Source organism: Squalius cephalus (genome assembly GCF_949319135.1).
Source record: "Squalius cephalus genome assembly, chromosome: 6".
Taxonomy (NCBI): Eukaryota; Metazoa; Chordata; class Actinopteri; order Cypriniformes; family Leuciscidae; genus Squalius; species Squalius cephalus.
The window spans coordinates 33,267,557-33,284,357 of NC_137127.1; the positions used below are offsets into that span (position 1 = coordinate 33,267,557).

At 40.4% G+C, this 16,801-nt stretch overlaps 1 protein-coding gene across 2 annotated transcripts in view; it reads left to right on the forward strand.

Annotated features, from left to right (window-relative positions):
* dhx36 (DEAH (Asp-Glu-Ala-His) box polypeptide 36) overlaps positions 1–16,801 on the forward strand; it is a 145,361-nt gene that overhangs the window by 22,957 nt on the left and 105,603 nt on the right. For both annotated transcript variants that reach the window (XM_079874211.1, XM_079874212.1), the window contains exon 7: positions 16,201–16,275. In XM_079874211.1, the coding sequence (XP_079730337.1) occupies positions 16,201–16,275 (75 nt within the window). The remainder of the gene's footprint in view (positions 1–16,200; positions 16,276–16,801) is intronic.

A 16,801-nucleotide genomic window follows, 5' to 3' on the forward strand; every position in this document is an offset into this window, starting at 1 on the left:
AAACTATTTTCTCAGACAATCTGGTATTATCATGATAAGCAATTATCTCTGTGGTTAAAACATTAAAGCACGCCACAGGAAAAGTGTTCAAAAACAATCGCATCCACAACAAATATTTCTAATGATTGAATTTAAAAAAATGTTGTAACTTCAGTAATGATTTCATGTTTAAGTGTTTAACTCCATTAATTTGAATGGCATATTTAATATAAATGTTTATATCAGAAGTATTTTATTTATTTAAACTGTTATTTGCGTCAGTTTCACTAAACGGCTCAACACGCTCGCTGCCGCGGACATTTAAGAAGGAATGGATATTTGCTTCAAGTGACAGGCTTGGTGATTGAAATTGTATTTGTATAATCTTTCTGTATATGTTTAATTTTCTTTAGATTTTCTGTATAAAAGTGACCAAAAATACATTTAACTCCAGCTCACCATCGGTGTCACCAAAGTGCTCCATCTCCAAAACGTTCGTACGCATGGGTCAGAGTTTGCGTGCAGGTGCGCAAATTTTCCCGTCAAGTTTTTCTTTATAAATCCCACCTTTTGCGCAGGAACTGGCGTACGCATGTTTTCAGCCCCGTTTTGTGTGTACGCAAGCTTTATAAATGAGGCCCCTGGTCTGTGATTATCTCTTTAGGCAATCCTACTTGAGAAAAAAGTTGAACCAGTGCATTCACAACCTGCCTTGTCTTGATGTTTCGGAGAGGAAAAACTTCTGGATAACGCGTAGCGTAATCAGCAACAACCAAAATGTACTTATTTCCAGCTCTACTCCTTTCCAAAGGTCCTACGATGTCCATTGCAATTCGAGAAAATGGTACGTCAATAATAGGTAAGCTTACCAGAGGTACTCTGTCATTCTTTTTAGCAGGTCTCACCAACTGACATTCAGGGCATGATTTACAAAAATTAACAACATCTGTATAGAGTTTAGGCCAATAAAACTTACTAGCAATTCTAGACTAGGTTTTCTGTTGGCCTAAATGTCCTGCCCATGGTACTGAATGACCTAATTGTAATACCTTTAACCTCATAGACTCCGGTACCACCAGTCGCTCCCCTTCAGCACTTAAGTACAACTTTTCATCTTTAATCATCAGCTGATCTTTCTGAATTAATGTTGACATTCTGTTGTTAACCTTAGCATTCTCAAACAGCGGTTTCAAAGTTTCATCCTGCCTTTGCAATTGCACAGTATCATGAGGAATTCACTCAAGATCGTCTATGTATGGTTTTGTCACATTTTCAATTTCAGTACTTCAGTACCCATAACTTTGCGACGTTTCTCCCTCCTAGATTTCCTCTTTTAGAAACTCAATTGAACGGTAAATCTTGCAAAAGCTGTTTACTGACCTCCTCTTGATTAGCCTGTGCTCTTGTTACAACCCTAGCATCTGCTACATTATCATTCTGTAACAAATCCACCAACACCGGTATATCTGTGCCTGATATCACTGGATAGGGTGATTTGTCAATTACCCCAAGAGATAACTTATAGGCTTGACCTTCAATTTCAATCACAATCTCAGTTTTCTGATACTCTTTTTCATCGCTATGAATACAACAGACTTTCAGTTTGTCATGATTTAGTACATTTGACTTTCCTAAACATTCTGATCTCACTAATGTTTGGCTTGAACCAGAATCAACCAATGCTTTAAACAAAGTGTTTCCAATCTTCACCTCCACTACTGTGTCTGTGTTCAGTTCTATCTCATTCAGCTTCACTGATGATCTTAACTCATAACACAGGCGAGTATTAGATACATTTTGCACTGGACAATCTGCTTTTTTATGCCCTGGCTGGCTGCATGCATGACATATAATTACATCCCCTCTGTTGTACTTACTAACTCCCCCAGCCCGCATACCGTTACTCGGAGTAGAATTGTTTTGTAACGTTTGACTATTAGCGTCAAAATTTCTCAGACCACTACCCTTAGCATCCCCAGACTTACCAGTAATGCTGTGGTTGACGTCTCACCATTGTCTCGGCTGATGCAACGATCGCCTTGCAGTCATGAATGTCTCTGCCAGTTCTGCCGCTTGTCTACACGAAGTAGGACCATTCTGCTTCACCCAAGTTCTTGCTTACGGATTCAGCATTTTGAGAAACTGTTCCAGCACTATTTGATCGCCAATCTCTTGCTTGGTTCGACTTGAAGGGACCATCCACTTTTCGTACAGATCTTTCAATCTTACATACAGTTCACGTGGTGTTTCATCATCTCCTTGACTGTATGCTCTGAAACGTTGTCGGAAGGTTTCTGGGTTAATTTCAAACTTGTGAAGTATCGCTTGCTTAACACAGTCATAGTTCAGTGAATTATCCGGCTCCATGGCCACATACGCTGCTCTTGCCTTGCCTGTTGTGACACCCAGTCATGACTCGGCCATTTGCACGCTTGAGCAATACGTTCAAAAGTCATTAAATAATGCTCAATGTCCTCATCACTTGACCAAGGCAGCATTCTTGTGCTGTTAAAGCTTATTGAACCATAACCTTGTGTTGCTGTTACAGCTTCATCTGCCGCTGCTGATGTAGTCACCTCAGTTTGCGCTTGTTGATAAATCTAAAACAGATAAATCATAATATAATCACGGATCACATGTACACTACATATTCAAATAAGACAGTTTATCATATCAACACATTCATATCACTCTCTGTCTTACTAAATAGTATAACCCATAACAGAATCATTAGGGATATTCACATCATCAGAACACTCCCCTGCACAGGACCAAACAGGTAAGTTAAGCCATGACATACAGTGGGGAGAACAAGTTTACACTGTTGATACAATGATACACTGCTGATTTTGCAGGTTTTCCTACTTACAAAGCATGTAGAGGTCTGTAATTTTTATCATAGGTACACTTCAACTGTGAGAGACGGAATCTAAAACAAAAATCCAGAAAATCACATTGTATGATTTTTTTAAAGTAATTAATTTGCATTTTATTGCATGACATAAGTATTTGATCACCTACCAACAGTAAGAATTCCGGCTCTCACAGACCTGTTAGTTTTTCTTTAAGAACCCCTCCTGTTCTCCACTCATTACCTGTATTAACTTCACCTGTTTGAACTCGTTACCTGTACAACCTCTCCACAATGGCCAAGACCAGAGAGCTGTGTAAGGACATCAGGGATAAAATTGTAGACCTGCACAAGGCTGGGATGGGCTACAGGACAACAGGCAAGCAGCTTGGTGAGAAGGCAACAACTGTTTAATTATTAGAAAATGGAAGAAGTTCAAGATGACGGTCAATCTCCCTCGATCTGGGACACCATGCAAGATCTCACCTCGTGGGGCATCAATGATCATGAGGAAGGTGAGGGATCAGCCCAGAACTACACGACAGGACCTGGTCAATGACCTGAAGAGAGCTGGTCCTTTCTTTGAGACTCCACAGTCTCAAAGAAAACCATTAGTAACACACCACGCTGTCATGGATTAAAATCCTGCAGCGCACGCAAGGTCCCCCTGCTCAAGCCAGTGCAATGTCCAGGCCTGTCTGAAGTTTGCCAATGACCATCTGGATCCATAGGAGGAATGGGAGAAGGTCATGTGGTCTGATGAGACAAAAATAGAGCTTTTTGGTCTAAACTCCACTCGCCGTGTTTGGAGGAAGAAGGATGAGTACAACCCCAAGAACACCATCCCAACCGTGAAGCATGGAGGTGGAAACATCATTCTTTGGGGATGCTTTTCTGGAAAGGGGACAGGACGACTGCACCATATTGAGGGGAGGATGGATGGGGCCATGTATCGTGAGATCTTGGCCAACAACCTCCTTCCCTCAGTAAGAGCATTGAAGATGGGTCGTGGCTGGGTCTTCCAGCATGACAATGACCTGAAACACACAGCCAGGGCAACTAAGGAGTGGCTCCGTAAGAAGCATCTCAAGGTCCTGGAGTGGCCAAGCCAGTCTCCAGACCTGAACCCAATAGAAAATCTTTGGAGGGAGCTGAAAGTCCTTATTGCCCAGCGACAGCCCCGAAACCTGAAGGATCTGGAGAAGGTCTGTATGGAGGAGTGGGCCAAAATCCCTGCTGCAGTGTGTGCAAACCTGGTCAAGAACTACAGGAAACGTATGATCTCTGCAATTGCAAACAAAGGTTTCTGTACCAAATATTAAGTTCTGCTTTTCTGATGTATCAAATACTTATGTCATGCAATAAAATGCTAATTAATTTCTTAAAAATCATACAATGTGATTTTCTTGATTTTTGTTTTAGATTCCGTCACTCACAGTTGAAGAGAACCTATGATAAAAATTACAGACTTCTACATGCTTTGTAAGTGGGAAAACCTGCAAAATCGGCAGTGTATCAAATACTTGTTCTCCCCACTGTAGGTTGAATAATAAACGTATACAAAATAAACAAATATGAAACCTTCAAAGTCTCTGTTCATTTCTTGTCCTTAATCACTCTACATCATTTAGACACTAAACCTTGACCTGGGGTCCGTTCTTCGTACGTCGCTAACTCACTTAGCTGGATTTGATTGTTGGCGATTTGGCATGATCTTGGATTGTTTGGTTCTTCGACGCTCATCCTGGACTTGCTGTCATAGCAACATGTGTGCAAACTTAAACCTGCTCGGGAGCAGGCTTATTTCATGTTAACAGGATTAGACCGCGGCTTCATAAGCGGAGCTGATGCGGGAAGTCCAGCGCAGCGCGATAGTGCACTTTCTGAGATATATATTTTTTCTCGTGATTCGTGAGATTGTCGTTTTTTGTCGCTTTTAGGTTTAAAAAACAGTTTTAGGTTTTTTTGTGGCATTTCCAAGCCACTTAAGACCCAATGTTGTAAAGCAGTTTTTTTTTTGTTTTTTTTAGGCAATCATAATTTATGAAAATCATACAATCATGACCATGCCGATTACAGTATATGTCACTCAGGCTTCACTAACGTGATTGGTACCATATAGACTATAGGCTCCATAGACTGCCATCAAGGCCTCAATGAAGGGGATTATGTGAACAGAAAGGGGATTCACAATGTAAATGTGCAGCCCAGTTACTATTGTGATTCTTAATATTCCAGATTAGTAATAATATATCAAATTAAAAAAAGGCAGTTGACTAAAATCTTCCATATCACAAATGTGAAAGCAAAATGGCCAGGATCTGTGCATGACTTAAGAATTTTCAGAGATTCACATTTATGCACATTATTTGAAAGTGGTAAGAAAAGTTCCACAATTAAATATCAAGCTCACTGTATTACATACACTTATGCTGATCCTAACAGAACTGCATTTTTTCATAGGTGATTATGACATGTTCCTGCAGACAGGTGTTTTATGACCCCATTCCCTGACCCAAACCAGTTACAATGCAGCTCTAGCCAGGACAAGGGCACACAATGAAATGAACTTTGGCTAACTAAAGGGAAGATTTCAGTGTCTGAAAAGTCTGAGGGTTGCACACCTGACAGGGCCTGTGACATTGTTGCATGTGCAATATTACACAACACTGCCAAAAAACAACAACAACACTTTTCATTAAATGTTTAATAAAAGACAAATATGCTTAGTTCCTTGAGTTTTATTTCAATTGTTCTTTGTAAAGAAAAGCCAGTGGTCAAGTGCCTGCAACAAGAGATATTAGACACATGCCTCATGCAACAAATAAAAAGGAAAAGTTGGCTAACCACTGCCCACCTGTAGGCCTATGTCTCCTCTGTCTGTGCAGACTCTTCTGTAGGCCTTTCTGTAGATGTGGAATCCTGCAACTTATATTTCAGCCATAAAATATACAAGTATAAAGTTATTTATGCACTTTCAGGTAGGCTAGTTCCTCCATATGACAGTTATCTGAGAGGGTTTATTCACTGTCCAGTGCAATGGAAACAAATGGACATTACAAAGTCTTATACTTTCTTTCCTTTGGAAAGTTAGAAAATGTCCACTTACTGCACATATTTCAGCCACCACTTTCTTGTGAACAGATACAAGTGTTGGTGTATTATGTAAGTGCACAAAAGAGGAAAACACAATGTCATTACAATGAACTACACTCGGTAAAAATGTGATCAATAACTCATGGCAAAATATTTTTACATTAACATAAGTTTATCAGTTTTCACTTTCACAAGCAATTCATCATTACTCAAGATAACAGTTGAAATGACTATACGGCCTTAATTTAATGCAGCAAAAATGATTTTACAGTGTAGGCTACTAAGATCTTTTCTATTTTTTTCTCAGCCTTTTTCTTGGTTGCTTTTATAAGCAGACAACCATTTATTTAACAGTGTCTTTTATAAAAGAGACTATATAACTAAAAATTACCATTATGTAGAATATTTTTGTACTTCACTTTTATTTGTTCCCATGTTCTAGTGTGGTGACTCTGACATTACAATGTACAAAGTAATTATGCAATAATTACTTTGCATAATTACTACGCTACGCTAGTAAGCTACGCTAGCGGCGGTCATATAGGGATTGTCAAAGGTTTTTTTTTTTTTTTTTCCCGTCACCTTACTGAATTTTTCGTCAACGATACCAGGGACACCGAAGCACCGGGGAACATGAAATTTGGTGGGCATGTAGCCCCACTAGACTTCTAAGGAAAAATTTCGTTTGGTCCCCGGGGGCCACTCCCCCCCCGCGCTGGGCCCCCCCAAACCCCAAAAAATGCAGTTTTTCCTAAATAACTACCTGAACCGTGGCACCGAGGATGAAGAATTTTTTATGGTATGTTGGTCTACTAGACTTTTACGGAAAAAATTCGTTTGGTCCCCGGGGGCCACTTCCCCCCCCGCGCTGGGGCCCCCGTACATTTTTCGTCAACGATACCAGGGACACCGAAGCACCGGGGAACATGAAATTTGGTGGGCATGTAGCCCCACTAGACTTCTAAGGAAAAATTTCGTTTGGTCCCCGGGGGCCACTCCCCCCCCGCGCTGGGCCCCCCCAAACCCAAAAAAATGCAGTTTTTCCTAAATAACTACCTGAACCGTGGCACCGAGGATGAAGAAATTTTTATGGTATGTTGGTCTACTAGACTTTTACGGAAAAATTTCGTTTGGTCCCCGGGGGCCACTTCCCCCCCCCCGCGCTGGGGCCCCCGTAAATTTTTCGTCAACGATACCAGGGACACCGAAACACCGGGGAACATGAAATTTGGTGGGCATGTAGCCCCACTAGACTTCTAAGGAAAAATTTCGTTTGGTCCCCGGGGGCCACTCCCCCCCCGCGCTGGGCCCCCCCAAACCCAAAAAAATGCAGTTTTTCCTAAATAACTACCTGAACCGTGGCACCGAGGATGAAGAAATTTTTATGGTATGTTGGTCTACTAGACTTTTACGGAAAAATTTCGTTTGGTCCCCGGGGGCCACTCCCCCCCCCCCCGCGCTGGGGCCCCCATAAATTTTTCGTCAACGATACCAGGGACACCGAAGCACCGGGGAACATGAAATTTGGTGGGCATGTAGCCCCACTAAACTTCTAAGGAAAAATTTCGTTTGGTCCCCAGGGGCCACTCCCCCCCCGCGCTGGGCCCCCCCAAACCCAAAAAAAAGCAGTTTTTCCTAAATAACTACCTGAACCGTGGCACCGAGGATGAAGACATTTTTATGGTATGTTGGTCTACTAGACTTTTACGGAAAAATTTCGTTTGGTCCCTGGGGGCCACTCCCCCCCCCCCCCCGCGCTGGGGCCCCCGTAAATTTTTCGTCAACGATACCAGGGACACCGAAGCACCGGGGAACATGAAATTTGGTGGGCATGTAGCCCCACTAGACTTCTACGGAAAAATTTCGTTTGGTCCCCGGGGGCCACTCCCACCCCCGCGCTGGGCCCCCCCAAACCCAAAAAAATGCAGTTTTTCCTAAATAACTACCTGAACCGTGGCACCGAGGATGAAGAAATTTTTATGGTATGTTGCTCTTAAGGGCCCACATCAACCTAGCCCATAATCACTCATTTGTGATTTGTGCCCCTCCCATAAAAAATGAACATGCAATATTATTCTGCTTTAATCGCCCCTATCTTCAGTGGAGATGTTCAGAACTGCACCATATTTCATGTGTATGATTAACTTGACATCCTCTGGGGGTATCCTCTGCTAAGTTTCGTAGAATTTCATCCATGGGGGGTATAAAATAAATTAATTTATGTGCACATTTAGTGACTGTACACTCATCGGCCTGTAGATGGTGGTGTTGAGCGAAGGGTTGCTGGTTTAGGATGATACTGTCACACACACACATGCAGGAATACAAACAAACGCAAGCATGCACACACACTGACATCCACACGCACAGACACACACCCATACACACACATACAAATCCACATGCACAGACACACACACACAAACACACATGCGCACACATGTACGCACACACACACACACACACACACACACACACACACACACACACACACACACACACACACACACACACACAGACACAGACACACACACATACACACACACACACACACACAGACATGCACATACTACTACTTTTTTTAGGTATATACATAAACACGCAATACAGCCAAATTGCTCCACGTCATTTATTTTTGTGGAAAGCCAGTGCAGGCCTGAGCGGCGGTCATATTTTGTACCGCGATGCGGTACATCTAGTTATGACCGCCGCTAGCGTAGCTAGCGAAAGCGGTCATATAGGGATTGTCAAAGTTTTTTTTTTTTTTTTTTTTCGTCACCTTACTGAATTTTTCGTCAACGATACCAGGGACACCGAAGCACCGGGGAACATGAAATTTGGTGGGCATGTAGCCCCACTAGACTTCTAAGGAAAAATTTTGTTTGGTCCCCGGGGGCCACTCCCCCCCCGCGCTGGGCCCCCCCAAACCCCAAAAAATGCAGTTTTTCCTAAATAACTACCTGAACCGTGGCACCGAGGATGAAGAATTTTTTATGGTATGTTGGTCTACTAGACTTTTACGGAAAAATTTTGTTTGGTCCCCGGGGGCCACTTCCCCCCCCACGCTGGGGCCCCCGTGAATTTTTTGTCAACGATACCAGGGACACCGAAACACTGGGGAACATGAAATTTGGTGGGCATGTAGCCCCACTAGACTTCTACGGAAAAATTTCGTTTGGTCCCCGGGGGCCACTCCCCCCCCGCGCTGGGCCCCCCCAAACCCAAAAAATTCAGTTTTTCCTAAATAACTACCTGAACCGTGGCACCGAGGATGAAGAAATTTTTATGGTATGTTGGTCTTAAGGGCCCACATCAACCTAGCCCATAATCGATTGTCAAAGTTTTTTTTTTTTTTTCGTCATCTACTGAATTTTTTCGTCAACGATACCAGGGACACCGAAACACAGGGGAACATGAAATTTGGTGGGCATGTAGCCCCACTAGACTTTTACGGAAAAATTTCGTTTGGTCCCCGGGGGCCACTCCCCCCCCCCTCGCGCTGGGCCCCCCCAAACCCAAAAAATGCAGTTTTTCCTAAATAACTACCTGAACCGTGGCACCGAGGATGAAGAAATTTTTATGGTATGTTGCTCTTAAGGGCCCACATCAACCTAGCCCATAATCACTCATTTGTGATTTGCGCCCCTCCCATAAAAAATGAAAATGCAATATTATTCTGCTTTAATCGCCCCTATCTTCAGTTGAGATGTTCAGAACTGCACCATATTTCATGTGTGTGATTAACTTGACATCCTCTGGGGGTATGCTAAGTTTCGTAGAATTTCATCCATGGGGGGGTATAAAATAAATTCATTTATGTGCACATTTAGTGACTGTACACTCATCGGCCTGTAGATGGTGGTGTTGAGCGAAGGGTTGCTGGTTTAGGATGATACTGTCACTAAGGTTGCCAACTGTCCCGAATTAGACGTCCCGTATTTTGGGCCTAATTTATTTGTCCCGTGCGTGACCTCCCGTGTCCCGTTTTTTGACAAGCTGATAAACCACTGACTGATACAACAGCAACAGCAGCAGTGCTGACCACGACACTTGAGAATGATCACCGACACCTGTCATCATCCAATCACAGCTTTTTTTAATCACTGTTTTGAGACAAATCATTGTTTGATTTGCGAACATCCTCTGCCGTCTGGTCGCTTCCGCTTCAAGCCGGACTCGTCTCACGCTAACGGTAATTTCCTTTCACTGTCCACGTTTTGATTTCGGCTAATCAATTTTGGCGAATGCAAACAACGTGATTATTGTTCATGAGTCTAACATCCAGCCACGCAAGAAAACATGTAATCTACCTGAGGGAATAATATGCTCAAAAAACATTTCTGATTATTATTAATGTTTTAAAGCTTTTAGAAAGTACATAGAAAGCTTTTGTAACATTACCTTAACTGTCACTTTTGATTAATGTAATGCATCCTTGCTGAATAAAAGTAGGCAATTACTTTCTTTATTTTTTTTCCCAAAAAATAATCTTACTAACCCCAAACTTTTGAACTGTAAGCCTAGTGTATAATGTTAAAAAAGCTTTCTATTTTAGATAAATGCTGTTATTTTGAACTATGGTTTGTTTGTAATGTGACTTTTTTCATGTATGACATTAAAATTATTTTTAGAATTAAATACATAAATAGGTTAAGCAATACAAATGTGTTTATGTCTGATAACCTTTTAAACACAAACTTAACTGAAGACACTGAAATGACGTACACTGTGTGATACAGTACAAATATTTTGAGTGTCCCTCATTTTCCTATAAATAACCACGATTGTCCCGCATTTTCCTTTTCTGAAGTTGGCAACCCTAACTGTCACACACACACATGCAGGAATACAAACAAACGCAAGCATGCACACACACTGACATCCACACGCACAGACACACACCCATACAAATCCACATGCACAGACACACACACACAAACACACACGCGCACACACATGTACGCACGCATACATACACACACACACACAGACACACACATACACAAACACACACACATACACACACACACACACAGACAGACATGCACATACTACTACTTTTTTTAGGTATATACATAAACACGCAATACAACCAAATTGCTCCACGTCATTTATTTTTGTGGAAAGCCAGTGCAGGCCTGAGCGGCGGTCATATTTTGTACCGCCATGCGGTACATCTAGTTAAAATACAAATATATAGGCTAATAAGTGATAACAACATCTAACATGGCCACTTCTAACGGATTTAAATTGTCTGCTACTTTTTGCCAGCCCTCTCTCCTGGCTTTTGCAGACTTTGAGGTGTTCCCTGGCGTTTTGATTAAACATTAAAATTCAGAATAAACTTTGACTATTAGTTCTTGCTCTGCTGAGGAGAAAAACTGAGCGCGCTCTTTGGCCACGCTGAGCAGCCAATAGCAGCGTTGCTGATCAATGTTTCTACTATCGATACATATCCCCTTTTAAACCAGCGCATGAACGCGCAATTATCTCAGATAACTCAATCCAGCGATACTAATCATATCCGGCAAGTGTGTTCGAAGAACCGAGTTAGCCAGATCATGATTCGCACGATGATATCATCTTGGATGTGTCATTTGATATCGGATGTAATAAGCAACGTACGAAGAACGGGCCCCTGGTCTCTATACACATACAAAATCATAATAATCAATGTACACAATAACACAGTGAACTGATGTTCACGTGATGATAACCCGCAGGTTCATCATCACAGACACAAACCTCATTTTAGGCTTGTTTTTTCCTCTTCTATAAAAGAATAACAGTCTTGTTCACTCTATGTTCTTCTAATATTAGTAATGTGCCTGAGGAGGGTTCTCTTCAAGAGAAAGTTAACTTTATTAAAAATTTAATAATATTTTGTTCACCCTCATGTCATTTCATAATTACAAACATTTGGATGGAACAAGAAAGAAATGCTGAATGTGCTAGTTCGTCTTTTCCATGCAATTCCAACAAATGACGACTGTAGCTTTTACGCTTAAAAAAACTAAAACAAATGCTGCGTTAAAAACAGAAAAAAACAATCCCCCTGTAGTCAATAATTTTATCCTTTAAAACTCATCTTTGATCACAAAAATTATTTAAATGTTTTTTTCTTGAAAAAAAATTCTTCATGCCTTAAAATGGCTTGAATGTATACACTCTTGCCTCGTTTAGTATACGTGGTTCTGTGAATATGCTAATTAGCTCCACCTCCACTCACTCACTCCAGCTCAGAGATCCACGTTGTCGTGATTGGTTACAATTTAGTTTGTGATGTCAGAAACACCAGCGATTTCACCAGCATTTTTTTGAGACCGTCTTTGGTTGACTACAGTTTTAAGGATAAAATACTCAGCAATGGTGTTGACTTATTCATGTGTACATGGTTTGCCTTAAAGCATATTAAAAACGGCACATAGACATAAAAGCGCATAGGTTTAGTTACCTATGATCACGCACGTGAACTCGACAATCGATTACTGTGGACTTTAGGGGTGCAACGGTACAGATAGCCCACGGTACGGTCCGTACCTCGGTTTTTGGGCCACGGTCTCGGTTCGGTTTCGGTACATGTTTTGTGCAGAAAGAGACTGCTATTTCATCCCAAAAATATGTTTTATTTTTCTTACGAGCATAAACAGAATGTCACAGTAGGAAGAACATCAATGTATGGAATAAATGAACACTCTAGTCTGTCCTGAACAACACTAAGTAATACAACCTCTTCAACTATCACTTATATGAAATACAAAATGTAAACAAACACACTTCAAAATATTCAAGTGGATCCCAATTCCAAACCTTGATAACTGGCATATGAAGTGATCAATGTGAAATAAAAAGTGCACTTTTACCTTTAACAAACATAAATTAGCTTGTGCTTTGAATAAAAAAAAGCAGAGCAAAATAATATAATAAAAAAATACTGCATTCAGGATACAAAGTGCATTACTCATCCACTATTGAGAGATTCTTGTGCAAAAAGATGAGTCTATCAACACTGTCTGGTGCAAGGCGAGACCGGTTGGCACTAACGATGTCCCCAGCAGTGGAGAAAATTCTCAACTTTTCAGAATGCCGCAAGCGCACCGTAGGTCACGTGACAAGAACCAACCAGAGCGCAGCTGATGGTTGCTTTAGCAACGACAGACGCCTCCGGAGCACAACCGCCCTAGCGCTTTGGAAAAAGGAGAACGTGGCGCGCCTAGCGTTTTCTACGCGTTTTTAGGCGCGATATGTGAACTGCGCCTAAAGCAAAAACTAAAAGGATCAGCGCGAACTCATTGGCAAAACCGAAGTCGAGCGGGACACAAAGGTAGATTGTCCCGTGCAGGGCTGACCGAACGGTCCGGGATTTTACCGTGTACCGTTGCATCCCTAGTGGACTTCGACCGAAAACAGGAAGAAAATACAGGTATGTGCGCTGGCTGAATTAACATCACTTTTATTAATATCTTTCACATCTACTGCAGTCAGATTCACCCGCGTTCACTCTGAAGGAATCACTCACATGGCTGGGCACTTGTAATGACACATCAAGGATGTTGAGAGGCTAAAAGCAGGTTTAAAACTTGCCCCATTGAAGTCAACAGGGTGCAAATTTTAAAAAGAGGATAACAAGGTGTAGGCAACACCGATTTTTGTCGTTGTTCTCTGTACTGACAGCACTCCAAATTTACAAAAAAATGAGCTCAATGTTAAAATTGACCGGAGTTCTCCTTTAATGCTCATGGGTAGCCATAATGGGTTCCATTCAGACCTTAACATTAAAGGGGACCTATTATGCCCCTTTTCACAATATGTAAAATAAGTCTCTGATGTCCCCAGAGTGTGTATGTGAAGTTTTAGCTCAAAATACCCAACAGAATTTTATTTACAGCACGTTTAAATCATCATTTTTTGGGTCTGTGAAAAACGCACTGTTTTACTGCTTCTCCTTTAATGCTAATGAGCTGCTGGTTCACGGCACAGGGGGCGGAGCCTAAGCAGCCGCGATCAGAGCAAGAACAGGGAAGATGATAATAATAAAACAGACAGTCACAGTAATGGTGTTCATTTCGACCATAAAAATGCCTACAGAATCAGAGAATATATGCTGTGTGGAGTTGGAACAGGTATAGTTTAGTTTAATTACGATTATAACCTATTTGGCATTGCTTGTATACACTATTAATGCAAGCCTGCTGTAGGACTCCGTCTGACGATCTGAATTGTCTGAATGATGACACAAAATATACTGATGAGTTTAATAAAGTTTACTGTATGTCACAAAAAAGATAAAGCATCAGTTTTTCTTTAGAAAATCACTGTTAGAGCTGAGTAAACAGTATAAGAAGTGCATAAGTAACTTACATAAATTTCTGTAGAGTTGAGGGAACCTTTTCTTTGAAAACAAAATGAATCCACCTCGTCTTCAGTGGCTGGCAGATTTCAAGAGTAAATAGAGAGAGCTATGTGAATGAATGCATCCAGCTACAACACCTTCAACGCTTGGGAGATGCTTCAACGCTTCTCGTGAGTGTATTGCTGCAGAAATAGCTGATGTGTACAACTCGCAGTGAACTCGATCAGGGCGGGTCTAAGTTATAATGGTATGTCAGTCAACACTCGTGGGCGGGGCCTGTGGCTTTAGTGATGTCACTAAAGCCACATTCTGAAAACTGGTCGTTTGGAGAGACTGCTTATGATTTATCGGGATAAAAAAAAAAAGGAGTGAGCGGATTTTTATCACTGTAGGGTGGTTGTGTACGCACACTGCCAACACACATTTATGTCCAAACACCATACAAAAGTGAATTTTGCATAATAGGTCCCCTTTAAGTATTTTACTGTTATATATCAACAAGATTCAACAACACATTTTCACCTGGCTATACCCAATGTTTAGATCTGTTGTGGTATTTATGCAAATTAGCACATTAGTAATTAGATTATGCACCGTTAACAAACTATTTAAAAAAACTTGTAATACATTTTTTCTTTGTCTTGATGTAAGTAATCAACTTAGTAATTTTCATTGTGATATCTAAAGGTTAAAATTTTTACCCTATTCACGTAAAAAAAAAGAATGAATAGGTGTATGAATAGGCTATATTTGGGTCTTTTTCAAAACTTTCCCCTAATGGGATTCTTCTGGGCTTTTTCTTTCCCTTACTCAGGACATATTGAGGATACAAAATCAGTTGAGTGCTTCTGTTGCAATTTGTTCAAGGTTGACCCCCATTTTGTCTTAAAATGACTGGACTATAAAGGCACAGCTAAATGTGACATTTATTACAATGGGTTTATGTCAAGATTATTTTAAGTCCACTTAAATTAAATATTGTTATATATTTTTTGAAGCCTATTGAATTTTTAAATCATTATCTTTCAATTATACTGTAATGCTGAATGGCTATAATTAATGGCTAAAATTAAGTGGAAAAAAATCCATGTAACAGAGAGACATCAGTATTGTATCAGGGATACTGGCCTTCATTCATAGTGCTTAGTAAAAAGAAGTATGTAAAATATATTGTCTTTGTTATTTCAACATTATTTTGGAGATTAAATGTGAAAGTATTACAGCATAAAAATATATAAAATGCTTTAATGTTAGGTGCGATTAATCGCGATTAATTACAGAAATTTTGCGATTTAATTTGGTTTTTTTATCAATTGACAGCACTAAAAAAAAATATAAATGTGGTTTATATGACACATCTACTATATTTCAAAGTCTTAAAAGCAGCACAATAGTTTTTTGTAAGGAACAGTACATTTTAGTCTGTATTTTATTGCATGTGTTGACCACTTTTATTGTGCTGTAACTGTTATGTAAAGCTTGATATCCCTATTTTACTGTCATTATGTTGAAAAGAGTGGCCAGGATATTCTGCAAAAAAGAGAAGTTTCAGTTTCTCTTTATTGATAAAATGTCTTTTATTGAAAACTTTTTGTTGCCATTTATTTTCATTTATTTAGTAGTTTCTTCATGTATTTTTTTCATTCATTTATGTATTCATTCATTCTTTCATTCATTTTCTTTCATTCATTCATTTACATAGGATATGTTCTTGCAGACTGATCTTAAAGCAGCAATTATATGAGTACTTTATATTAAAATTAGTACATTATTGCATATTATTGAATAATGTTGCTTTTGATATGTGTAGTATTTTGATTTAGTATTTTAGTATGTTTTAATATTTTTTATATTAAATAGTTTATATTAATAGTTTTATTTGTCCTTTTCTCATCGCTCACTCTCTGGCACTGCTTTCCAGTCGGTTACCACGGAAACAAGGCTCGGTGTTGTATTGTACAACAGGCATTATTCTTCAGTGGCTCCGCTCAGATACGTAAGTGTTCTAAACCTCTTTCCCTCCACTCCTTTCTGCTGTTTCATTACTCCCCTCCCCCCATCCTCTATCTGTCTGCTTTGGCTTTTCTTTTTCTTTCTGTAAGAGACGCCGGTGTTTAATCAATACACAGCCGGTGTACAGGGCGCACACATGCACTTATACGTACTCAAAGCAATGTCAAACATATAATTGCACATACATTCAATATCACTCACTGACTCACTCACTCACTCACTCACATCAACTCTGCTTCAGCGGCTGCAGAGTGGAGATGCCTAAAGTACTGTTCACCATGCTTCTTAGTTTGACTCATCCACTCAGACAGCTTTCACCGCAACCCATATAGAAAACACATTATGTACTGTTGCTGTTTTGTTTTTTTCTCTTACATCTCTTCTGTTTTGATGCCGACATATTCGTACGTACAGAAGTCCCTGATAAAAGCCTGTTAGGGATCTGAATGACATCATTCAGGCTACGTTCACACAGTCAGTGTTTGGGATTGACAACAGTGTTTATTTAC